The sequence below is a fragment of the Scyliorhinus torazame genome, chromosome 17 (assembly GCF_047496885.1).
Source record: "Scyliorhinus torazame isolate Kashiwa2021f chromosome 17, sScyTor2.1, whole genome shotgun sequence".
Classification (NCBI taxonomy): domain Eukaryota; kingdom Metazoa; phylum Chordata; class Chondrichthyes; order Carcharhiniformes; family Scyliorhinidae; genus Scyliorhinus; species Scyliorhinus torazame.
Window position 1 is genome coordinate 50,096,325 of NC_092723.1, and position 26,703 is coordinate 50,123,027.

The following is a 26,703-nucleotide window of genomic DNA, read 5'->3' on the forward strand; positions in this document are numbered from 1 at the left end:
AAACCCACGCAAACACGGGGAGAATGTGCAAACTCCACAGGGACAGTGACCCAGAGCCGGCATCGAACCTGGGACCTCAGAGCCATGAAGCAGCAGTGCTAACCACTATGCCGTGCTGCCCTACTCATAGAGTTACTTAATGTTGGATGTTGTTTGGGAAAAGGGGAGGGGGGGGATTCTCCCCTACCCGGCGGGGTGGGGCGTCCCGGCAGGGCTGAGTGGCATGAACCACTCTGGCATCGGGCCGCTCCAAAGGTGCGGATTTCTCCGCACCTTTAGGGCCAAACCCTCACCTTTGGGGGCTAGGCCCGCACCGGAGTGGTTGCCGTCCCGCCGGCTGGCGTGGAAGGCCTTTGGCGCCATGCCAGCCGGCGCCGAAGGGGCTCCGCTGGCCGGCAGATGTCCGCGCATGCGCAGGGGGGGGGGGGTTCACCTCTGCGTCGGCCATCGCAGAGGCTATGGCCGATGCGGAGGGGCCCCGATCGCGGGCCATGCCACCGTGGGTGCACCCCCCGGGGCCAGATCGCTCTGTGCCCCCCCAGGACTCCGGAGCCCGCTAGCGCCGCCTGGCCCCGCCGGTAAGGGAGGTGGTTAAATTCACGCCGGCGGGACCAGCATTACAGCAGCGGGATTTTGGCCCATCGCGGGCCGGAGAATTGCCGGGGGGGCCCGCTGACTGGCACGGCATGATTCCCGCCCCCGCTGAGTCTCCGGTGCCAGAGAATCCGGCGGCTGGCGGGGACGGGACTTACGCCGCCCCCCGGTGAAAGTCCAGATAAATTAGGTAATTTGGGGACGAACGAATAGTTTAATGTAAAATTATGTGTGTATAGTCATCAGTACACTTAAGCATCATAGTGTATTATAGTCCTTATTGTCATGTGTGCTTCTGCCTTTTTTTTAAGTTAATAAATCTTCTTTATTGATTGTTCATACAACGACAGGACTGTTCCTCACTGGATTGTGCATCGTTCCTCACAGCATACCAAAAAAAAACACATACACCACTATGAACCGGTGTTCCAAGTTACCCTTTTGGGTTTTGGGATACCTTCTCATTTAACATCAGCGTGGTTCATAGCTTTGACCAAAGTACAGTTGGCGAGAACTAATAGTGGAAGACATTGAGAGAATTTTAGTGACCGCTACCATGAAGAGCTGTGGTTTTAGTCTTCACTCGCTCGCTGTGAATTTCAAACAGTTTTGTGATCAGAATGGATTTGTGCAATCAGAAAATTTACATTGTAGAGCGACTGTTGGTTATGGAGGTTCTTGTCCAAAACAGAATTGGTCATTAAATTAACATTGTTCGCAATTTTCTGCACTCCTTAACGTGGGATGGGTTCAGCAACAGAATGTCGCGAGAAGGCCAAAGTCACATTTTATGTCACCGTGAAAGCTTGACAAAATTGCCCCTCCCCCCTTATGTGGCAGGACGGGGTTCTCTCTGTTTAACCTCATTATAAAGCATTTGCATCTCATTATCATGCCGTACACTGGAATCAGACCTCCCCCCCCCCCCCCTCCCACCAAGTTAAAAAGTGGCACGATGTCAGAAGGTTGTAAATCATGGCTGGCTTCAAAAGATGTGCATCTGGTCAGCTCCTCTGCGAGGGGAGTTCCCAGGTGACATCAGTAATCGTGGAGTGGCTCCCCATATTAAGGAGCCTTTCACGAGACTACTGATTCTGACTGTGGGTGACTAGCCTTTGACTTGGAGGTACCAGCTCTGACCAGGGGTGAAGAACCTTTGAATCGAGGGGTACCGGGGTAACATTGGAAGTGTATCGGGTATTAATCAGGGGAGACTGGGGGAGGGGGGGGGGGGGGAGGCGGGGGGGCGGGGGTTGGGGAAAACACAGTAGAAAGTGAGGGGAAGACTCCAGGGTACTGGAGGCCTAGTCGGTGGAGCCTGGGGATTTGACTCGGTGAGAGCCTGGGACGGGGCAGGTCTGACTCGGGGTAGACCCAGGAGGTTGACTCAGGAGACCGAGCGGTGGACTTGTGGGGAGATCGGAGGGGTTGACTCGCAGGAGATCGGGTGTGGGTTGACTCGGGAGAGACTAGAGGAGCTTGACTCAGGGAGACCGGAGGGGATTTGACACAGGAGAGGCCAAGGGGTTGACTCAGGGTAGACAAGAGGGTTGACCTGGCAGAGACCGACTTGCAAATTAAGGACCGGGCTACAATGTGGTGGCCAGGACATGAGTCAGTGGGTTTTGAGAGGCAGCTTCAGACAATGAATGGACAAAGAGTTAGCCTTGGGAGGTAGAAATTAACCGTCAAATCTTTCTATTTACAACTCCAATATGCAACATGGAGAGTGTGAACTCGCTGTCATTCTTTGCTCTTATCGGTAGGAAAGAATAAGAAGATGCCAACGGAGGTGCTTGGCACATGGAGAAAGCCCTGGACTGAACACGCTGCCTTTATCTCTTTCAGGTCTAGAATACAGGAACACAGTTCATCAGAAAACGGAGCTATAGAAGGGGTGTAACTAGTGCTAGTTTATTTACAGAGGTGAGTGTTATGTACGAGTATGTGACACTCATTCGCATACGGTGCAACTAGAACTTCTCAATCGTTCAATCTGAGGAGTGTACCAACCATCCCTTCCTGATTTTCCCGAGTTTGCCTTTGGAACTCCAGCAACTGAGGCATGACTGTGTCCAGAGTCTCATCATCTCACTCAGCAGATTCCTGGTCTCCAGCTATCCTTCGAATGCCAGGACCCTGGGGTGTCCCTACCTCCATCTGCTGTGGCTCTGAGAGTGCACTGTGCTCACCAGATCATGACCCCAAGGCTATTCTAGAACTACGTCCCACTGAGGTTGTATTTCTGCACTGGTGGAGGATGTGGGTGAGTGCTTTGATGGGTCTTTAATGTCGGGGCCTGTAAATCCCTCCTCTGAACTGCTGTGGGGGCTGGAGTCAAGGTCTTGGCAGGAGGACCCCCTGAGCTGCTTCCCAGATGTGCCTGTGACAGAAAGGAGAGGTCATTAGTGCTTCCGAAACAGGAGACATCATCCACAGTATTGTTGTCTGACGGGTGATGCATTGCTGGATCCTCACTCGGTTTATCACCATCAAACTCACCAGATGCTGGATGGCTTTGTCATTGAGGACCATGAGGACCTTCAGCCCTGGCATCCCTCTGCCCATCTGGGATCTCTCCCCCCTAGTTGTGAGCCAACCTTTCCTGCATGAAAACAAATGGAGTGAGTGTAAGCAGGATACATACCAGGGCAGATGATAAAGATGCCTGGCATGCGTGGATGGTGAGTGGAACCAGCGAGGTGATGAGGACATGACTTGCAGGGGAGATGAAGCTGTGTGTGAGAGATCAAGTGGTGGCGTCCCTTGAGCTGGGAGTGAGTGAGACCCCTGGGAATGTGTGATGAGTGTGCGGGCGTGTGAATAGCGGGTGATGAGAAGAGTGACTTACCCTGGTAGAATGGAGGAGCCCATTCATCCTGTTGTGGCACTGAATGGCTGCCCTCCTTTATAGGATGCCGCACTCACAGCCATTGCCATCACCTCCCGTGCTGCTTTGGTGACCTTGCTGCTTGGTTTTCTTCTTGTCTACTGGTACAGCACATCACAGCAGGTCGCTGCTGCAGCCGGGAGTCTCTCCAGGGGGGGCGTCTGAAAAATTGAGGGCAGATCTCTTGGCAGCTATCACTTCCAGGCGACCTGCAAAGTGTGGCTGATGTGCGCTGGGGCAGCCCTGGCGATTGCTGCGCTGATGTGATGGTTGGATTAGTGAATCAGAGGCCGCTCTGCCAGAGATAAGGCGTGGAAACCGTGGATGAAATTTTTTGGCACTAAATGTCACGATATATGGCGGGGCAAGCCGCCATTGCAATCGGTGGACTCAATGTCACTTTTCTCGTGTGCCATCGGCCTTTGCCGTTTTCCGGGAAAATCTTGCCCACTGTATCTATCATCATCCTGCTAAGTTTTTCCAATTCCAAGTGATTGTGCTACAGAGCTACATGAAGTAAAAAAAAAAGGTTGCTAATAACGTTGTCGTGGGGACTGTCAATCTTTTAATGTTAGACAAATGCCAGTTTCAATCATGATTACAGCTGGCATGGCCAATTTTAGAAGGATGCAAACATTCCGCTACAATTATTTTTACTTTCAAAAATCTAATTTTAGCACACCATATTGTAACTATTGAAAAAATATACATTTATTGCAGGAAAAAGGTTATAAATGGCTGAAGTGGATCCTGCGATGGTGGCTAAATGGTAAAGGGCATAATGGTATACTTTCATTCTTGTATGTTCTTACAAGCAAGCATCTCCTGAAATTTCTGACAGTAAATCAGATTGTAATATGCCTCTTTTACTCTCTCAGTTTGTGTATCAATAGAGTGATGCTCTTCTCTCTTTGTGCCCCATCTGTTCTCGGAGGTATGCCACCACTGTTGCCTTCACTTTGCAAAACTGCTTTCCCGCTCCATATACAGCCTTCCCTCAACAGCTATTGCCTCATTTCCTGCTGCACTTACTCCATAACAGCGAAGAACACCCAGTCGTCCTCCAATTGCCCCTTTTCGTGGAACCTCTCACACGTCTTTACTTCTTTCCTCTCATCTTCCCATCCCCGTTGTCCTACCGGATAAACCTGAAAGAGCTGGAATACATGTCGATGGCACCTGGCAAGGACTGGAAGGCAAGAGCATAACTAGAGCAGTAGAGTAATGTGAACTATAGCTGTTAAAAATAAAAGCAGGATTAAAACTAAAAGGAACATTAGACCATCCTGGTGAGAGAAGATGTTGATGACAATTGGAGGGTTTTTTAAAAATTCATTTACGGGATATGGTCATCGCTGGCTGAACCAGCATTTATTGCCCGTCCCCAATTGCCCTGGAGAAGGTGGTGATGAGCTGCCTTCTTGAACCTCTGCAATCCTTGCGGTGTAGGTACATGTCCAGTGCTGTTAGGGAGGGAGTTCCAGGATTTTGACCCAGCGGCAATGAAGGAATGGCAATAGAGTTCCAAGTCAGGATGGTGAGTGACTTGGAGGGGAATTTCCCGGTGGTGGTGTTCCCATGTGTCTGCTGCTCTTCTTCTAGATAGTAGCGGTCTTGGGTTTGAGCCAGCAGAAGCAGTGGAGAGGAAGTCCGGAGAAGTGGTGATTATCTAAGCAGGAATAGAAGTTTGATGGTGGTTCGTGGGCTAAGGCAGTAGGCAGAATAGAGAGCAGAAATGTTTTTAATGCTCTGCATTACAGCTAGGGTGTGGGATTCTCCGATATCGGCGCGATATCCGCCGACCAGCGCCAAAAACGGCGCGAATCAGTCCGGCATCGCGCCACCCCAAAGATGCGGAAGTCTCCACAGCTTGAGGGGCCGAGCCCTCACCTTGAGGGGCTAGGCCCGCGCCGGACTGATTTCCGTCCCGCCAGCTGGCGGGAAAGGCCTTTGGTGCCCCGCCAGCTGGTGCGAAACTGACTTTGCCGGGCGGCGCATGCGCGGGAGCGTCAGCAGCCGCTCACGGCATCCCCGCGCATGCGCAGTGGAGGGGGTCTCTTCCGCCTCCGCCATAGTGGAGACCATGGCGAAGGCAGAAGGAAAAGAGTGTCCCCACGGCAGAGGCCCGCCCGCGGATCGGTGGGCCCTGATCGCGGGCCAGGCCACCGTGGGAGCACCCCCCGGGGCCAGATCGCCCGCGCCACCGTGTCCCGCCATCCCAAAGGTGGTTCAATCCACGCCGGCTGGCGTGGGTTGACAGCGGCGGGACTTCGGCCCATCATGGGCCGGAGAATCGCCATGGGGGGCCCGCCAACCGGTGCGGCGTGATTCCCGCCCCCGCCGAATATCCGGTGCCGGAGAATTCGGCAACTGGCAGGAGCGGGATTCACGCCAGCCCCCTGGCGATTCTCCGACCCGGCGGGGGGTCAGAGAATACCGCCCCTGGTGTCAGTAACAAAGTAGCATTGGTGTTATGGTAAGAAGGCAGGAGAATGGGGATGAGAAGCACATCTGCCATGATTGAATGACGGTGCAGACACCATGGGCTGAATGGCCTAATTTTGTTCCCATGTCTTATGGTCTTATGGCATCACAAACTCGCTTCAACTCATTTTCATAGACTTTGAATGGGTTTCGGCCATTTAGAAAAACATGCCATAATGAGAAGAAACTTTAACCAGGCACAGCAATAAAGACGTAATCTATTTGTCTTTGTCACTTTTAATTAAGGCTCATTTGTACAGATATTAATCATATATGTGGTTGACAGTGACATTTGCTCTGTACTGGTTTTAAGCACGGTTTGTTTGATTTTAATAAGTATGCCTCATGAACACTTTCTTGAAACACAAAATTCTTGCAGTTAGAAATGTTCAAGTGCCTCTATTCATCAGCTCTGCCAACATGACAGCCTATTAATCATGAAATAGCTCCCCCAAAAGCAGGCAAGGGTTCCAATGATGGTTCGCATTGATACATTTTTTGACTTTCTCTTAAATACACTGCTAGATTTTATTTACTATGAAGAACAGCTGTTACTCAAAACCTTGATCACATTGAATTACAAGAAAAAAAATATTGCTGTGACAGTTAAGAATAAAGAGCTTTGTTATTAAAGATATTAAGATATTGAATGACATGAAAACTGCAAAGTCAAAGTGCTCTTCCGGAAGATTCTACAGATAAGGAATGGAACTGTGAATGATAGGAGCCGATTGAGGACAGTAGAAACCATTGATGTTGAGAGTACACGATCATTTGACAGATGTTGAAACTTGTTTCTGCCCAATGTCACAGGACAAAGTGCTTCCATGTTGTGCTTATTTCCAACGGCCTGAAACTTTCCCTTTGCCACGGAGTCCCTTTGAGCTGAAGTCGGAAAATAATGACCAGTTATTGCAGCTTCTCTCCACTTAAATTACATAGAATTTGAAGCAGGACATTCAGCTGAACTGGTCGATCATGGTGTTTCTGCTCCACAAGAGCCTCTTCTCAATCTACTTAATCTAATTGTAACAGTTAAACATCCTATTTCATACTCCTTTATGCACTTATCCAGCCTCCCCTTAAATATATCTTTGTTATTCATCTATAGGTATTCAGTTCAATTAATCAACCAGTAAGAGGAGAAAGTAGGAGAATGAATAGTATCAAACATGATGAAAATGGGGAAAAGCTAATAGGAAATCAATCTGAGAAGGGTATCCGACAATGGATAATGCAAGGATTCAGCATTTACAGAACAAATTAAGCCACAACCACAACACAATTAAATGAAGCAATCTGGATGAATGTCAATCAATTATCGCTAATTGGAAGTATTTTGATGGACTTAAATCAAGTCAAATCAACAGCGCAGGGCTGGGGCACATCAGGCGCGATTCTAACATCGGGCGGCTAAAACGGGAGTGTTTTACTCCGGCGTCGGCGCCCGTTCCGAGACCCTATTCTCCGGGCCACAGTGGGGTAGCACAGTGCTGGAGCGGCCCATGCTGCGCATGCGCAGTTGGGCCGGCGGCAACTAGCGCAGGCGCAGTGGCCTTCTTCCCCGCGTCGGCCCCTCTTCCCCGCGCCGGCCCCGATGCCAAATGGCACAGGGCTACAGGAGCCGGCACAGAGGAAAGGAGGCCCCCCAACAGAGAGGCCGGCCCGCCGATTGGTGGGCCCCGATCGCGGGCCAGGCCACTACGGAGGCCCCCCCAGGGTCGGACCCCCCTCCCCACCCACAGGCCGCCCCCGGATCCTTCAACGCCGAGGTCCCGCCGGCTCAGAGGATATTAGAACAGCGCCGGCGGGACTCGGGTTTTTGGTGACGGCCACTTTGCCCATCCGGGCCGGAGAATCGGCGCGCCAGCCCGTGCCGGCCTGGGCCGGAGAGTCAGCGCATACCCCGACCGGCGGCGCGCTGACCACGCCTGCCCCAGTGGCACCAATTCTCCGCTCTGCGGAGAATCGCGTCCCGACATCGGGGCGGCGTGGCTCAATTCGCGCGGCCCGCAGGCGATTCTCTGACCCAGCGGGGGGGGGGGGGGGTCGGAGAATTCCGCCCATCATTTCTTCCCAGGACCATATACTGATTTAAAGCTTAGTTAGTTTCCTTTGATATTTTGGTTATTGGTTGACTCTTTTAATGGAATATTGCCACCCTCCTCAATTTGTTTGACTTGTTAACTTGTTAATTTGTTTAAGTTGTGTACTCAAAAGAGTATAAACTCAAGTAATTTGTCATAATGTGAAACAGCTGGGGGCATGTGACAACAGAGCAAAAATAAATCCACAAACTGTGATGGGGATTAATCTAATAATTTTGTGGAGAAGTTCATTATCGGCATGGCATTGGTAAATACTTACACTTTCTGATGGTCACTAACTCGATTTCGAAGTACATTAATCTGTAAAACAATAAAAAAAACACACACTTAGTATAACAGCACCAATAAGGGAGAAACCCTGGATGGATGAGATAGACTGGGGGCGGGATTCCCTGTCCCTTCCTACCAGTAGGATTCTCCAGTCCCACTGCAGTGAATGGCGGGTTTTGGCTGAACGCCAAATTCTCTGATCTCGCTAGCAGCGGTAGTGGGGTGCACTGAGATCTGAAAATTCTGGCCTGGATTTTGTTGATGAGCTGTCCTAATTCCTGGAACTTTCTATGTTGGCCTTCTCTAACATCGTTCTAAATAGAATGTACCGCATTGGAAGTATTTTGAGAATGAAATCTATATTATCCTCAATGGTAGTATTTCCATTAGGTATATTTAAGAAGGAACTCCATTATTTAGCTCTGGCCCACTGTATTGTCCTTCCTCGGAGCGCTTGGAGGGCCGGGAAACACCACGCGATTGAACTGCCATTCGTGTAGAAACGGGGCCTCAGCGAGGAAAGCCCCGACGAGGCCGCACTTGGTCCCATTCTCTGCACTGAGGAGCTCCGCTTGCCAGAACGCCTCAATGCAGAAGGAGATTGGGAAGCATTTTGAAATTGCTTCCCGATCTCTCGACCCACCCTCCTGATGTGACCCCTGAACCCCACAAAGCCCCAACGCACCTATAAGGGGGTCCTTAGGCCCCTCTGCAATACCCCACACCCACGCAGGATGCCCCGGGCCCGATCTGCAGTGTGGGAAAATGCCAGATTGGCACCTTGGCAGTGTGTCCTGATCAGGCATGGCATCCCACTTTCCTTCTGCACTGAGGAGTTCGGGCAAGTGGAGCTCCTCAGTGCAGAAAACGGGACAAAGTGCAGCCCGAATGGGAGTTCAATAGCGTGGTGTTTCTAGGCGCTCGCTATGGGACTCTGTTCCCATTCGGGTAGATCACGTTCTGTGTGTCAGAAATAATTATGCATTTAGAATTTCCATTAATTGCAAGTCTTCCAACTATCGATAACCTGATTGGTGCTTTAATAAAACTCTGAATCAGTGTTTGAAGTGATTGACAGACAGGGCATCAAAGGTCGTCTTAATAATATTGAGAAATATTACAAAGTTTCATCCAAGGTCCTGAGCTGGAAGTTAAAGCCAAAACACGCCCAATGTTGCGCCCATTTTGGCATTGTCAAGTTATGCCCAAGTATCCTCCCAATCTTATTGGAATATACCTGAACTTAAAATGGGTGTAAATCAGAGCAAACAATTGGGGCCCAAGAGAAGCATTCATCGGATTCCTTCTTTAAGTATGAAAAGTAAACTTGTGTAATCAATTGGTGAATAGTACATCAGCTATTACAAGGTTAAAAATGGCTTTAGGCTTGTGAATCAAATGGCCAACCATATAACCTGTCCAGGAATATGAAACAGCATTTATGAGAAGATCCTACCATGTTTGGATGTAATATTAAAATATTAGAAAGAATAATAACCTGTATTAATGTCACAAGTAGGCTTACATTAACACTGCAATTAAATTACTATGAAAATCCCCTAGTCGTCACACTCAACGGGTACAGGCTCTTTTCTGGAGATTCTTTCATTTGCGGCACGGTAAGACAGTAGTTAGCACTGTTGCTTCACAGCTCCTGGGTCCCGGGTTCGATTTCCGCTTGGTTCACTGTCTGTGCAGAGTCTGCACGTTCTCCCTGTGTCTGCGTGGGTTTCCTCCGGGTGCTCCGGTTTCCTCCCACAAGTCCCAAAAGACGTGCTGTTAGGTGAATTGGACAATCTAAATTCTCCCTCGATGTCTCCGAACAGGCATCGGAGTGTGGTGACTAGGGGATTTCCACAGTAACTTCATTGCAGTGTTAATGTAAGCCTACTTGTGACAATCCTAAAGATTATTATTATAATTCTTTTGCGACCAGAGAGCGATGGAGTTAAGCCAGGTTGTTGAAATAAAAAGGAGGCTTTATTGGGTAGGGCTGTGTAATACATGACTGGTAAATGGAAATGTATTCTTTGCCCTTGTATTGAATCTGATACCTATCAAATTCATCAAAAATTGAAAGGCAATGATGACTATATGCAGCTGGTAGAATTAATTGTAAAACTTCTGTGGTATTATAGGTATTACGGTACCTGAGAGGCCGAAGTACCATTGGTAGAACCTATGTGCTTGCTATTGGCAAGTGTATAATAGCTCCACCCTCATAGGCGGGGTATAAGAACCCGTGCCGTCCCAGCAGCCCTCATTCTGTACCTGAGCTGCTGGGGGAAACATTTAGCTTATTTAAAGCCTTCAGTTGGACTACAACCTCGTTTTAGTGGTCATTGATCGTGCATCAACTTCTAACTAGCAAAGTATTCATTTCTACACACCTCATATTTCTGTTGTTTCATTTTCTCCTGTAGGTCAAATTTTTCTGCTTCCAGTTGGTACAGCCACTTGAACAGCTGCTTGCCTTTCTCCCTGTTCACACAATGATAAACATTTTGTTAAGTGCCAGAATTATTATAAAATTGAATGCATGTGAGGTCACAGATGCCCTGTATGCCCGAGCAACAGACTTTATCAACTTTGAGCTGCACCAGGCCCACCAAGATGGCGGGCTGTAGGACACTCTGCCATCGCCGAGATGCCCAAGGTCCAGGTGTAATTGATAGCATGCATGTCGCCTTGCACACACCGGGACATCAGGAAGTGCCCTTTATTAACAGGAAGGGGTTCCACGCACTGAATGTTCAACTCGTGTGCAACCACCACCTCAGGTCATGCAAGTGTGTGCACGCTTCCCAAGGAAGCTGCATGGCAGCTGCATCTTGGGACACACAGAGATCCCCCACCATCTTCAAGGACCACCCCAGGATGACGGGTTGGCTCTTCGGGGTTAAGTGGTACCCGTTGAGGTCCTGGCTGATGACGCCGGTGCAGAGGCTGGAAACTGAGGCAGGTACCCGATATAATGAGGCTCTTTCTGCTATGGGTGCTGTCGTTGAAAGGTGCACTGGACTGCTCAAAATGTGCTCCCGATCCTTTGACCACTCTGGAAGTGCACTGCAGTGCACCCCTAGAGGGTCTCCCACTTTGTGGTGGTCTGCTGTGCCCTCCACAACCTGGCACAGCAGCGGGGCGGCATACTGGAAGAGGAGGAGGGACTTACGGCCTCATCTAAGGAGGAGGCAGACCAGGAGGGAATGGAGGACGAGCCCGGAGAAGTCTCGTAGGAGGAGCCGAAGAATGGAGGACAGGTGGCGGCAAGGGTCCGGCATTCCCGGAGGACCAGGGAGGCCCACATCCTCAACCAATTTTCACAGGTTGAGGCTTTGTCCGTCAGCTCTCCCAAACCTTCCTTTCCCTCATTCCCCACCTTCCCACCCATTTCTCTCCTTCCCCCACACCCATTCCCTGATCCTCCCACATCCCCGCTCCCAGACTACCCTGTTCCACTCTCCAAGGGTCTGTATAACGTCACCGCAGGGTGATGAGCCTGTGTTGGCACTATCAGCCGGTCAATATACAAGCCAGGAGAGTGATGAGAATTCACTGTGAGGTTAGCTGTGGTGCTCCTCAGTTTATGCCAAAGCCTGACTCCTGTCTTGCTGTTGACAGTGGCTCACACCATCCTCTGAATGGGGTTTACATCGGGGGCATTCAATCTTGGATCACTGTGACATGGGGGCAGGGGGTGGGACGAATGAAGGACAACAGACATGGGGTGGAGGTGCAGGCAGGACCGCTGTGAAGATTAACGTGAAAGATGCTTCACATGTATCAGGTGTAAAATGTTTTACTTGGGAACAGTTGATTTTTCCATTCCCGCACCCCCCCCTCCTGCTCAATCAATGATCCTCGCTCTTCTTTATCTTCTGTGAGCTACTGCTACATCCAGGTGTGTCCCCAGGAGGCAGCCTGTTGCTCTCTGCGCCCAGTGGCCTTTGATGTCCTTGGCAGACATCTTCTGGAGGGCCTGGAGCCAGGTACCGGTTGACTTAACATTGTCACTGACATCGCTTTGTCATCCTTTTCTGCCTGCTGCGTTGAGATGCACCAATGTCAGGAGAGGAGGATTCGAAAGAACTGGAGACCACTGTCATCTCCTTGGTGGCCCCGGGTTGGCCTCCTGCTCTTCCTCTTCCTGACAGTGTCCATAGGGCCCTGGGAGACTCCATGAGATGGAGGGGCAGCTGGAGTGAGCTCCAGAGCCTCTGAGTCTTCTGCACCATGGCGTCAACACCCTCAGCGATGCTCCTTAGTGACTGGGTCATGCTCTGCAGTAACTTGGTAATGTCTATCTGTGTCTGGAGCACGTCCCTCAGCGACTGGGATGTGATGACGAGACCCTCAGCCGTGGTCATCACAGACTGAGCTATGCCTTGGGCACCACCAATCAAGATGTGGACTTGTGCTCAAGGCTTTCCACTGCGTCGCCATCCTAGCAGTGTTGGCTTCTGTGCCACACATTGTTTGCATCATCTCCTATGCCCGTAGCCTTTGAGACTCCTCCAATCGGCTTTGCACTCACTGGAATGTCACTGACACGGCTGTGTTCTATGATCTATATCAGCTCTGATAACCTTATCCAGCGGCTCGGCATCTGACTAGGACCCAACTGAGTCCTAGGATCCAGCAGACCTCTTGAATGTTCCTGCCTCCAACTGATGTGCATCAGCAATTGTGTGTTGCTCACCGGATTGTGCCTCAGAAGCCTGTCCACTAATGTCATCCACCGAGCTGTGTGTCTCTGCGCTTGTGGAAGGTGGGGGTGATAGCTGTGACGGGTTGATGGTGGTCTCCTCAGAGCTCTGTCTGATGTGGGCTCTTGGATAACTGGGTGGTATGGTGGGTTGGGGCGGTGGGGGATGGGGGGGTGGGGGAGGTGGGGGGGAAGACTCCAGATAGCCAACCCTATCAGATGGAGATCCTTAAGACAATGGACATGCGGTCAGTGAGAACGAACTCACTTGAAACAGGTCCTCTGGGTGAAGGGAAAATTGATCCTCACCTCTGCAATGCAGGCCAACCTTGCTATTTAGTGACTGCTCCCTAAAGCACACAATCTCCAGGGCCCGTTCCTCATAAGGGATGAGGACTAGAATCTCTGGTTCTCCACCTTTTGTCTTGGCCGTTTGCCACTTAATATGGCCTATCTTCTCCTGCAGGGACAAAGAGAGAGCTTTGTGAGCTGCATGCCTGATGGGTCAGGGGGGTTTAAAGCAGGTGGCATGTGTGGGCACTGCACCCGGACATGAAATGGTTCTGCTGGTAGGTGCCAGTGGACTCACTGGAGCAAGCACGAAGATTGGATGTGGGGATGATGCCAGCCAGTGATTTGTGGGAGGGGGGGGGGGGGGGGGTCGTGGGGGGGGGGGGGGGGGGGGGGGGGGGTAGGAACTGATGCCAGGAGAGAAGTAGTAACTTAACCTCGCAGCTCGGTGGAGGTCATTAGTCTTCTTCCGGCATTGTATGGCACCACCTGCTCATGTTGTCCACACTGAAAGTTGCTGTCACTGCCTCCCAGGCAGTATTGGTGACCCTGCTACTGGTCTTCCGACTCCCTCGGGAGAACAGAATGTCCCATCACAAACCCACAGCATCGAGAAGCCGGGCCAAAGTGAGGAGCAGGTGTGTGTGCTGCCATGCCTGTGTGTTGATTGGGAGTGAGTGTTGAGGAAGTGTTCATAAGCAGCTCCCTCCGCTGAGCTGCAAGTCTGCCACATCAGACGGCAAGACAGCCAGTGCTGAAGCTGGCGAGAAGCTGGTAGAGACTCATTACCGGCATTAATTGCAGTTAAATACGGGCTGCGATATCGCCAACGCAGCCAAACACCCCCAAAATCACACTTGGAATTGTTTCTGTTAAATCGCGCCTGCTTTCTTGGGGAAATGGATGTGAAAAAAATAAACAACAAAACACTTTTATCCTTACTTCAGATCCTCCACATTCAGATCGTCGATATCTAGAGCTTTGCGTCTATCTGTTAGGATCTTCTTTTTCTTTTCTCTCTCTGTTTGTTTCTTCCCACCTCTGCGACTGTCAGTCTGATAGAAATGAAGTGATTAAATTGATATCACCCCATAATTCATTGCTGTATTTGAATCTAATTGGAATATTAGCAGTGAAGTGCGATTTGGCTTTTCCTTTTATTAAGGATCCGGATCGTTTGCAACCTAGTTCCAGAAATGGAATACTGGAATACTATCAATGGGAAAATACATGTTTTCTCAGTGGTTCCATTTCTAAAAATATCCAGATAATATTGGCGGGATTTGCCAGCGGTTCACGCGGGTGGGAAATTCCGATCCAAAGCCGGCACACGGTTTCCCGGCGCTGAGGAGTGCTGTCAATGGGAAATCCCGTTGACAACAGCGGAGCCAATAGATCCCGCCCGTGGGCTGCCGAAAAACACGTGACGGGTAAATCACACCCTATAGATCAAGAAAGTCAAAGGTTTGATGCCTGGTCGGTGCTATATTAAAAAACTGCTCCCGCTGCTAACTAGTTTGTTCAATTGCCAATAATATAACTGGAAATTATGCAAAATTAACCAAAACAATTATGTTTTTGAAACTCTTAATCAGAGATATGGGGCGAGAATAAAAATATAGATACCTTATTTAAAGGGTTTGTATTTAGTTATTCAACATTATCAAAAAATTGCTAAAGACTGAACATCTAAAGTACCAGCCTTCATCAAGTCAGATAAGAGTGAATGACCAAATATGCCCTTCAAATTATACTCAATACGAGTGCACTGAAACTAACACATGTTAACATCCCAATGTGTATCTTTAGTCAGCTGTTGAATAATGATACCTTACCTAATACATCTCATCTTGTATCCAACATTGGCTTAACTTTGTAGTATAAGCAAGCACATACTTTATTTCAGGTGGTGTTAAGCAGAAATATGCAAAAATTCAAGAAGCTTCATCAGGCATAAACATGAGATGGTGTTTGACAGGTGAACGAAATAATTACAAAGGGTGCTAGGTTTCTGCAGTGAAGGGGTTGTATTCTTCATATTATTTGAGCTAGTTTCCAACATCCCTGTTCTCCAATGTTAGTAATACTACACAAATAAATTTCCAATAAAGGGCGGAATTGTCCCAAAAAATGATTAAGTGCCACTGTGGACGGGAAAACAGGTGAGAATCCCGACAGCTGTTCAGGCTCGATTCCCATTGAAATCCATCCACACTTAGTAATTTTTGTGTAGCTTGGGGAGATTCCCACCGGGAAAGTGAAGTGCAGGACATACACACGACAGCCAGGCCGGCTCCTCGGAGATTGGGCCGCCCTGATCTCCAGGCAACCCCCTCCCCCCAACCCCGATTCACCGGTAGAGATCCCCCCCAACTGACCGACACACTGTTATGGGGTTGCCAGAGGGTACCCCGATTAAGGCTCACTTCGCCTTTCAGGCACTCCCTTGAAGGACCACCATTATCAGCTCCTCACCCTTCATGATCCTCATTCAGACACTCCACCTTCATGCCCCCCTTTAGATCCCATTCAGACCCCCCCTTCATGCCCCCCCCCTGGATTTTCATGGCCATTCTCATGCCCCAACACTTGGTAGTGTCCCTTGGTACCCTGGCAGTGTCCCTTGGTACCCTGGCAGCGTCCTTGGTTCCCTTATGTGTGTGTGTGTGTGTGTGGGGGGGGGGGGGGGGGTGCATGACCAGTGGTGGGTGGCCGGAGACTGTGGAGGAATGTTGGGATGGCGCCAATGACAGGAAGACGGTTGGTGCCAGTGAGGGGTGGAGTGCCTTGATACTAGCGGGTGGGGAGGGGGTTGGTTCACCACCAATGTTTGCGTGGTTATGGGAGGGGAGCTCCCATCTTGGGTGGTGGGAGGGTTGGTTACTGTTCTGCGCGTGGGGGTTTGGGGGGTGTTAACCCTTGTCCGCCGGGGGATCTCAATGTCCTGGGGGGGTGGGGAGGCTTCTTGATCTCCTTGCGGGGGGGGGGGGGTTACCGATATTCTTGGGGGCTGCCCCAATCTTCTGGGGTGAGGAGGTGGCATGATTTTGATCCCCTTGGGGGGGTGTCCTGATCTTCTTGGGGGGGGGAGGGGGGTCTCTCGATATGCATGTGGGAGTGTTCCTGATCTTCGTGGAGGGTGCTTTTAAACAAAGAACAAAGAAAATTACAGCACAGGAACAGGCCCTTTGGCCTTCCAGGCCTGCACCGATCATGCTGCCCATCTGAACTAGAAGTGTGACACTTCTGGGGACCATATCCCTCTATTCCCATCCTATTCATGTAATGTCAAGACACCCCTTAAAAGTCACTATCGTATCTGCTTCCACTACCACCCTTGGTAACGAGTTCCAGGCTTACACCACCCTCTGTGTGAACAAACTTGCCTCGTACATTTCCTTTAAACCTTGCCCCTCGCACCTTAAACCTATGCCCTCTAGTAATTGAATCTTCCACCCTGGGAAAAAGTTTCTGACTATCCACTCTGTCCATGCCCCTCATAATCTTGTAGACTTCTATCAGATCGCCCCTCAACCTCTGCTGTTCCAGTGAGAAAAAACAAGATTCTCCAACCTCTCCTCATAGCTAATGCCCTCCATACCAGGCAACATCCTGGTAAATCTTTTCTGTGCCCTCTCAAGAGCCTCCACACCCTTCTGGTAATGTGGCGACTGTGCCAGTCTATAACTTTGTGATTGGGGCGTCATCACCAGCACTTTGAAATTGCACCGAGTGCTGTGTGACATGCACAGGGTGCTGTGTGACATGCACAGAGTGCTGTGTGACATGCACAGGGTGCTGTGTGACATGCACAGGGTGCTGTGTGACATGCATAGGGTGCTGTGTGACACGCACAGAGTGCTGTGTGACATGCACAGGGTGCTGTGTGACATGCACAGGGTGCTGTGTGACATGCACAGGGTGCTGTGTGACAAGCATAGGGTGCTGTGTGACACGCACAGAGTGCTGTGTGACATGCACAGGGTGCTGTGTGACATGCACAGAGTGCTGTGTGACATGCACAGGGTGCTGTGTGACATGCACAGGGTGCTGTGTGACATGCAAAGGGTGCTATGTGACATGCATAGGGTGCTGTGTGACATGCTCAGGGTGCTGTGTGACATGCACAGAGTGCTGTGTGACATGCACAGGGTGCTGTGTGACACGCACAGAGTGCTGTGTGACATGCACAGGGTGCTGTGTGACATGCACAGGGTGCTGTGTGACATGCAAAGGGTGCTATGTGACATGCATAGGGTGCTGTGTGACATGCGCAGGGTGCTGTGTGACATGCACAGGGTGCTGTGTGACACGCACAGAGTGCTGTGTGACATGCACAGAGTGCTGTGTGACATGCACAGAGTGCTGTTTAATCAGCTGGGGAAAGTCAGGGAGTTTAACACAGCTTTTCTTGCCGGATTCAGCAATTTTGAGGAAATTCCACCCACGATTTTTGCACAAATCTCAATTTGTTTGCATGTTCAAGTGACTGGCTTCCCTTCTCAGATTATTATTTTTAACTTCTACTGTAAGACACTAAGGCAGGGATCAAATATTACCCCTTGTTATAGCAACTGTGAAGTGCCATGCTGCATGTGCCTCAATGAATCATGAACAGGAGGTCACACCTGAGGTTCTGAGCTGTTGCCTCCTCTCAGGGTATGCCACTTGCGCCCTTGTAAGGGTCCTCCCTGTTTATTTCTTTTGTTCCCATTTATTTTATTTATTTTTATTATTTTGGTCCATGGATCCATAATTGGGATGTGCATTTTTTTAAAAATTTAGAGTACCCAATTAATTTTTTCCAATTAAGGAGCAATTTAGCGTGGACAATTCACCTACCCTGCACATCTTTGGGTTGTGTGGGCGAAACCCATGCAAACACGGGGAGAATGTGTAAACTCCACACGGACAGTGACCTCGAGCCATGATCGAACCTGGGATCTCGGCGCTGTGAGGCAGCAGCACTAACCACTGCGCCATCGTGCTGCCCTGGGATGTGCCTTTAACCAAAAGACTAATAGTTGAAAAACAACCTGCCTGCCAGGACGCTGTGTTCCCAGGTTTTGTATTTTGGAGAGGAGAAACCAGACTCCTTCGAACTAAGTGGATCTGAGGAACCAGATTGTGGAGGGAGTCAGATCGATTAACATGGTTCAAGCAACATGGTGGCACAGTGGGGCGGCCTGGTGGCACATTGGTTAGCACTGTTCTCACAGCTCCAGGGTGTTGGGTTCAGTTCCGGCCTTGGGTGACTGGCTGTGTCAAGTTTGGGTGTTCTCCCTGTGTCTGCGTGGGTTTTCTCAGGGTTCTCCAGTTCCAAAGCTCTGCAGGTTAGATAAATTGGTCATGTTAAAATTACTCCTTAGTGTCCAAAGATGTGCAGGTTAGATGGGGTTCGGGGTTCGGGTGAGTGAATGGGTCTAGATGGGGTGCTCTTTCAGAGGGTCAGTGCAGACTCGATGGGCCGAATGGCCTCCTTCTGCACTGTAGGGATTCTGTGATTGGTTAACTGCCAACGGGTGGTTGGCTAAAGACGGTGTTCACTTGTGTTACAGTTCCAGGTCAAGTGGGGCTGGAATTGACCACACACCAGCCGTGGGTGTCGTGATATCCTTTACATTTGTCTGGGATCCATGAAGGATATGCTGGTTAATACTGTTCCCCCTCCCTCACCCCACTGACCTTCCTTCCAGTGCTCATTGAACATTGTCAGCCCATAAAGTCCTGGAAGAAGCCCAATCATGAAAATGGTTGTAGTGTGTCGCTAACACTATTGAACCATGCCCTGTTCAATATCTGCTCTAAGTGAAGGTCAACTGAAAAACTCTAACATGGTGCCAGAGGTCCAATACTGTCTAATGTAGGAACCAAATAATCTTTGAAATGAAGCAGTGGCCAAGTCTCCCATTCATCGTCTCTGAGTTTTGAAAATTTGAACTATTAGCTTCATAAAATAGAAATGGGAATAGGACACTCTGCCTCGTGATGCGTGCTCCACCATTCAGTAAGATAATTGCTCATTGGTTTAACTCACTTTCATGCCTGTTTTTCATAACCCTCAACTCCTTTGTAAATCAAAAATCTGTCTAACTCAGCCTTTAGTCTATTTAAATAACCCAGCCTCCATTACTCTCTATTTAAATAACCCAGCTTCCATTCCTCTCTATATAAATAACCCAGCCTCCACTACTCTCTATTTCAATAGCCCAGCTTCCATTACTCTCTATATAAATAACCCAGCCTCCACTATCCTCTATTGAAATAACCCAGCCTCCACTACTCTCTATTTAAATAACCCAGCATCCACTACTCTCTATTTAAATAACCCAGTCTCCACTACTCTCTATTTAAATAACCCAGCCTCCACTACTCTCTATTTAAATAACCCAACCTCCACTACTCTCTATTTAAATAGCCCAGCTTCCATTACTCTCTATATAAATAACTCAGCCTCCACTACTCTCTATTTAAATAACTCAGCTTCCTCTACTCTCTATGTAAATAACCCAGCCTCCACTACTCTCTATTTAAATAACTCAGCTCCATTACTCTCTATTCAAATAACCCAGCCTCCACTACTCTCTATTTAAATAACCCAGCCTCCACTACTCTCTATTTAAATAACTCAGCTTCCTCTACTCTCTATGTAAATAACCCAGCCTCCACTACTCTCGATTTAAATAACCCAGCCTCCACTACTCTCTATTTAACTAACTCAGCTCCATTACTCTCTATTCAAATAACCCAGCCTCCACTACTCTCTATTTAAATAACCCAGCTTCCACTACTCTCTATTTAAATAACCCAGCATCCATTACTCTCTATTTAAATAACCCAGCCTCCACTACTCTATTTAAATAACCCAGCCTCCATTACTATCTATTTAAATAACCCAGCCTCCTCTATTCTCTATTTAAATAGCCCATCCTCCACTACTCTCTATTTAAATAACCCAGCTTCCACTACTCTCTATTTAAATAACCGAGCCTCCATGACTCTCTATTTAAATAACCCATCCTCCACTACTCTCTATTTAAATAGCCCAGCTTCCTCTACTCTCTATTTAAATAACCCAGCCTCCACTACTCTCTATATAAATAACCAAGCCTCCACTACTCTCTATATAAATAACCAAGCCTCCACTACTCTCTATATAAATAACCCAGCCTCCAATTCTTTCTATTTAAATAACCCAGCCTCCACTGCTCTCTATTTAAATAACCCAGCCTCCACTACTCACTATTTAAATAACCCAGCCTCCACTGCTCTCTATTTAAATAACCCAGCCTCCACTACTCTCTATTCAAATAACCCAGCCTCCACTACTCTCTATTTAAATAACCCAGCTTCCACTGCTCTCTATTTAAATAACCCAGCATCCACTACTCTCTATTTAAATAACCCAGCCTCCACTACTCTATTTAATTAACCTAGCCTCCATTACTATCTATTTAAATAACCCAGCCTCCTCTATTCTCTATTTAAATAACCCAGCTTCCACTACTCTCTATTTAAATAACCCAGCCTCCAGGACTCTCTATTTAAATAACACATCCTCCACTACTCTCTATTTAAATAACCTAGCTTCCATTACTCTCTATTTAAATAACCTAGCTTCCATTACTCTCTATTTAAATACCCCAGCATCCATTACTCTCTATTTAAATAACCCAGCCTCCACTACTCTATTTAAATAACCTAGCCTCTATTACTATCTATTTAAATAACCCAGCCTCCACTACTCTCTATTTAAATAACCCAGCCTCCACTACTCTCTATTTTAGTAACCCAGCCTCCACTGCTCTCTATTTAAATAACCCAGCCTCCACTACTCTCTATTTAAATAACACAGCCTCCACTACTCTCGATTTAAATAACCCAGCCTCCACTGCTCTCTATTTAAATAACCCAGCCTCCACTACTCTCTATTCAAATAACCCAGCCTCCACTACTCTCTATTTAAATAGCCCAGCTTCCTCTACTCTCTATATAAATAACCCAGCCTCTACTGCTCTCTATTTAAATAACCCTGCTTCCTCTACTCTCTGTGGAAGAGAAGTCCAAAGTCTAACAACGCCCTGAGAGAGAATTCCCCCTCAGCTCCATCTTAAATAGGATACCCCTTATTTTTAAAGTTCTTGATTCCCACATGACGGGAAACATCTTCTCAGCATCCATCCTGTCAAGCCCCATCAGAATTATCTATGTTTCCATTAGAACGTCTCTCATTCTTCTAAATTCCAATGGATGCAGGTCCAGCTTGTCCAACCGTCCCTCATAAAGCAACCCCTTCATCCCAGGAATCAGCTGAGTGAACCTTGTCTGCACTACTTCCAATGCAAGTATATCGCTTCTGAAGTAAGAAGACCCAAACTGTACATTTTCCTCTAGGTAGAGTCTCACCAATATCTTGTACAGTCATAACAAGGCCTGTGTGCTCCATCCCTCATGTAATAAGGACAAAGATTTAATTTGTCTGCCTACATACTTGCATGCTAATTATGTGTCATTGATGTACCAGGGCACCTTAATCCCTCTGCATCATAGCATTCTACAGCCCCTCTCAATTTAAATAATATTCTTCCAGCCAATGTGGACAACTCACATTTTTCCACATAGTGCTCCATCTGCCAACACTTAATTTGTCGATATCTCTTTGTAGATGTGTCCTCACAACTTGCTTTCCTACCTATCTTCATATTGTCAACAAACTGGCTACAATACGTTGAATCCTTTCATCCAAGCCATTAATATAGATCATAAATAGCTGAGACCCCAGCACTGATCCTTGTGACACTCCACTAGAGACTGTGTGTCAGACTGAAAATTACCTATTTATCCCAACTTTCTGCATCCTGTTAGCTAGTCTTTTATGTGGCACCTACATACTGGTACCACTACTGCTATCCCTTTATCTACCCCATTCTTTGCATCCTTGAAGAACATTAATACATTTGTCAAACACAATTTCCCTTTCATAAAACTGTTCTCTCTGCTTGATTATATTCTGATTTTCTAAATGTCATGCCGCTATTTCTTTAATGATGGATACTATTATTTCCCCATTAAAAATGTTAGACTTCTTGGCCTATAGTTTCCCACATTCTGCCTCCCTCCATTCTTGAATGCAGACGCTTTCCAATCTGCTGGGACCATCCCAGAACCCAGGGAATTTCATAGGATTACAATCTATGTAGCCACTTAATTTACAACCTTAGGATACAAGCCATCAGGTCCAGAGGAATTGCCAGTCTTTAGTCCCATTAGTTTTCCGAGAATAATTATTCTCCACTGAAAGTTTTCCCCTTCCTTTTGCTTTTTGATTTTCTACTATTTTTGGGATGCTTTGTGTGAATAGTACTGAGAAAGCAGATACAAAATATGTTTTCAAAGTTTCTGCCATTTCCTTGGTTTTCTTTATTAATCCCCCAGTCCCACCCTCTAAGGGATGAACGCTTTAACTATTCTTTTCCTTTTCATATACTTTTTATATACGTGTAAAAGTTGTTAGCATTGCTGGGATTCTCCGTGTGGGAGACAAATCAGGAAGCGATTCCCAGTCCTTAGCTATGCAAATTTTTGCATGCCGAGGATTGTGAGGGTACCCAAAGAAATCCTGCTATCAGGCCACCATTTTGAGCAGCGGCCCAATAGCGAGATGCCGTTGCTGGTCACCTAAATAATGAAGCCCCAACAGAGACCCCCAAAATAAGGAGACTCCCCAGAGACCCCATAACTAAGGAGACCCCCCACAGAGGCCCCCTAAATAAGGAGACCCCCCCCCACAGAGACCTCCTAAAAAAGGAGACCCCCTCATAGAGACCCCCGAAATGAAGTGAACCCCCACAGAGACCCCCTAAATAAGGAGATTCCCCACAGAGACCCCCTAAATAAAGGGGACAGGTCTTGCATTGTGGGATGGAGGGCCCTCCGATGGACTTTGGGGGCAGTTCCCTTAAAGAGTTACCCCCTTGGCCCACCACATCAGGGCCATGCTTGTCAGGGCCCATATTAATTCTCACCCATGTGATTCCTGGCCCAGTATACCGCAGAATCACGCGAGTCCGGAGAATACGGTGCCCGGCCGGCACTTGAATGCAAACAATGACCCATTTGCATCATTTTGCTGGCACGAGATCTGAACATCAATCCTGATGCCAGCAGGGGAGCCAGAAACCGAGTAATCCCATTTTCTCCCTGATGCTGGATTGTCCGCCTCATCGATAACTCCGTTACATACTGCGTGAGGTGGAGAATCCAGTCCCATAAATTCTTATAATTTGTGCTAGTTTACTCTCATGTTCTAATTTCTCTCTCTAGTTTTTTGAGTCATTATTTCCCCAAAACATTCTAAAATGTTCCCAATCTTCTGGCCCACCACTAACCCTCACAGCATTATATGGCTTTTCTTTCAATTTGATAATGTCCTTAGGATCCTTAGTTAGTAACAAATGGTATATCCTTCCCACAAAGTCTTTCGTTCACACTGCCATATATCTTGGTTGAGTATTTTCAAATATCTCCTTAAATGCTTGCCGCTTCTTCTCTACCATCTTATGTTTTAACAACATGTTTTCTCAGTCCAATGCAGCCAACTCTATCTTCATACACTTGTATTTGCATAGTTTGAGACAATAGTTTCAAGTTCAACTTTCTCTATTGGAAACTAAAAGTGAAGTTCCATCAGGTTGTGATCACTCTTGCCTAGATGATCATTTTCTATGAGGTCAATAATTAATTCTACCTCATTAGGCATCAGCAGGTCTGAAAAGCTTATCCCTTGGTTGGTTTCAGAATATATTGTTTTAAGAAACAGTCCTGAACATAAAGTCATCTTCTCAGACTATCTTTGCCAATTTTAATCATCTAATCTTATGAAGATTAGAATTGCCCACAATTACTGCAGTGTCTTTCTCACAAGCCCCTATTATGTCCTACAGTATAGCAACTATCAGGGTACTTATAAACTATTCCCCCAAGCGGTTTCTTTCTTTTGCTATTTTCTAATCTCCACCCAAACTGTTTCTAAATCTTGATCTTCTGAGCCAAGGTTGTTGCTCTCTTTTGTACTATTCATATCCTTTATCATCAGAGCTATCTGACCCACCTAATTTTCTTCCTATACTTACAAAATTACATCTCTGTAATGGCTATCATATCATACTAATTTATTTTTGTTGGTCCTATCAATTCACTCATTTTGTTATCAATGCTGCATGCATTCAGATAAAGAGCCTTTAATTCTATCTTTCACCATTTTTCTCACCTTATTTGTGGTACATGCCTACGGTTTTATGCTCTATCCCTTCCTGCCACAGTGTGGGTATCATTACTTGTATTGCTACCCTGCATTATTACTTCCTCAACTTCCCAAGTCTTCCCTTATGAGAATCCTATCCTCACTATTTAGTTGAATGTATCTCTACAGCCTTAGTCCAAAGATTTGTCAGGACATTAGTTCCAGAGAAGTTCAGGTGAAGGCTGTCCTATTGGCATGGCTCCCTCTTTCCCTGGTACTGGTGCCAGTACGCCATGAATCAAAACACATTTCTTCCACATAAACTTTTGAGCCATGCATTGACCTTATTGAGGAGGTTTTGTGGCACATTGGGTAGCACCCTGCCTCTGAACCAGAAGCTCTGGCTTGGAGTTCCACCCCAGGACTTGATGGCCAAGGAAGGTGCGCAGCACAGTGGTTAGCACAGCATGGTAGCACAGTGGTTAGCACAGCTGCTTCATAGCTCCAGGGTCCCATGTTCGATTCCCTGCTTGGGTCACTGTCTGTGTGGAGTCTGCACATTCTCCGCGCGTCTGCATGGGTTTCCTCCGGGTGCTCCGGTTTCCTCCCACAGTCCAAAGATGTGCAGGTTAGGTGGATTGGCCATGCTACATTGCCCTTAGTGTCCAAAATGGTAGCGTGGGGTTACGGGGATAGGGTGGAGGTGTGGGCTTGGGTAAGGTGCTCTTTCCAAGGGCCGTTGCAGACTCGATAGGCTGAATGGCCTCCTTCTGCACTGTAAATTCTATGATTCCATAATGCAGTTAAACAAGTTGAGTGTCAACCTGGAAATATTTCTAACATGCCAATGGCTGGTGGTAAGAGCGGAAGAGACTCCTGGTCAGCCACATTTGATGTGGAATGGCCCCCCTCAAGCTAAAAACCCCATGCGACAAACTAGTGACCTGCTTTGGAATTACCAGCTATGGAAACAAATGAAAGTCTGCCTTATTGTACCACTAGGTGCGTGAAGAGAATTTGAATTGACCTTATTCACCCACTTCAATTTGTATGTGGCTGAAGCGATAATCCAAAGATTATTACCTACGTGGTTTAGCTTTTTAATTCAGCCTTACCAGCTCAAACGGCCATACATTATTCTGGATCAGCTTTAAATTAAACAGCTCTGTAGCACAAATGGCATTTTTAAATGGAATTATAATTACTAAACAAATATTCCATGCTAATGTAAGACTTATCCAGAGATAACTTAAATAATGCGATGGTATGCGCACATGTGGCGAAATTCTCCCCCAACGGCGGGATGCCCGCCGACTGGCGCCAAAGCCGGCGCCAATCAGATGGGCATCGCGCCGGCCCAAAGGAAGGCTCCGCATCTTTGGCGGCCTAGCCCCAACATTGAGGGGCTAGGCCAATGCCGGCGGGATTTCCGCCCCGCCAGCTGGCGGAAATGGCGTTTGTTTCCCCGCCAGCTGGCGCGGAAATGCGGTGCATGCGCGGGAGCGTCCGCGGCCGCTGTCAGTTTCCCAGCGCATGCGCGGGAGCGTCAGCGGCCGCTGTCAGTTTCCCGCACATGCGCAGTGGGGAGAGTCTCTTCCGCCTCCGCCATGGTGGAGGCCGTGGCGGAGGCGGAAGGGAAAGAGTGCCCCCACGGCACAGGCCCGCCCGCGGATCGGTGGGCCCCGATCGCAGGCCAGGCCACCGTGGGGGCACCCCCGGGGGCCAGATCGCCCCGCACCCCCCCCCAGGACCCCGGAGCCCGCCCACGCCGCCTGGTCCCGCCGGTAAATACCAGGTTTGATTTACTCCGGCGGGACAGGCAATTCCTGGGCGGGACTTCGGCCCATCCGGGCCGGAGAATCCAGCGGGGGGTCCCGCCAACCGGCGCGGCCGGATTCCCGCCCCCGCCCAATCTCCGGGAGCGGAGACTTCGGCGGGGGCGGGATTCACGGCGGCCAACGGCCATTCTCCGACCCGGCGGGGGGTCGGAGAATGACGCCCATGATCTTTTAGCACACAAATATTTTCATTCAAGTTTGTTCAAACGAAGATTGAAATAAGACTTATTCAGGCCAACCAGGAAATTGCTGAACAAGCAGTTTAGCTCATGATGGAGAAT

General features: G+C 48.2%; 1 protein-coding gene across 9 annotated transcripts in view; it reads right to left on the reverse strand.

Moving 5' to 3' along the window:
* Nucleotides 1-6,189: 6,189 nt before the first annotated feature.
* The window catches only part of LOC140393867 (troponin T, cardiac muscle-like), a 78,650-nt gene continuing 58,136 nt past the window's right edge, over nt 6,190-26,703 (reverse strand). For all 9 annotated transcript variants that reach the window (XM_072480411.1, XM_072480407.1, XM_072480413.1 and 6 more), the window contains 4 exons: nt 14,285-14,397; nt 10,737-10,827; nt 8,336-8,376; nt 6,190-6,853 (listed from right to left, as the gene is read on the reverse strand). In XM_072480411.1, coding sequence (XP_072336512.1) covers nt 6,805-6,853; nt 8,336-8,376; nt 10,737-10,827; nt 14,285-14,397 — 294 coding nt within the window. In that variant the 3' untranslated portion in view covers nt 6,190-6,804. The remainder of the gene's footprint in view (nt 6,854-8,335; nt 8,377-10,736; nt 10,828-14,284; nt 14,398-26,703) is intronic.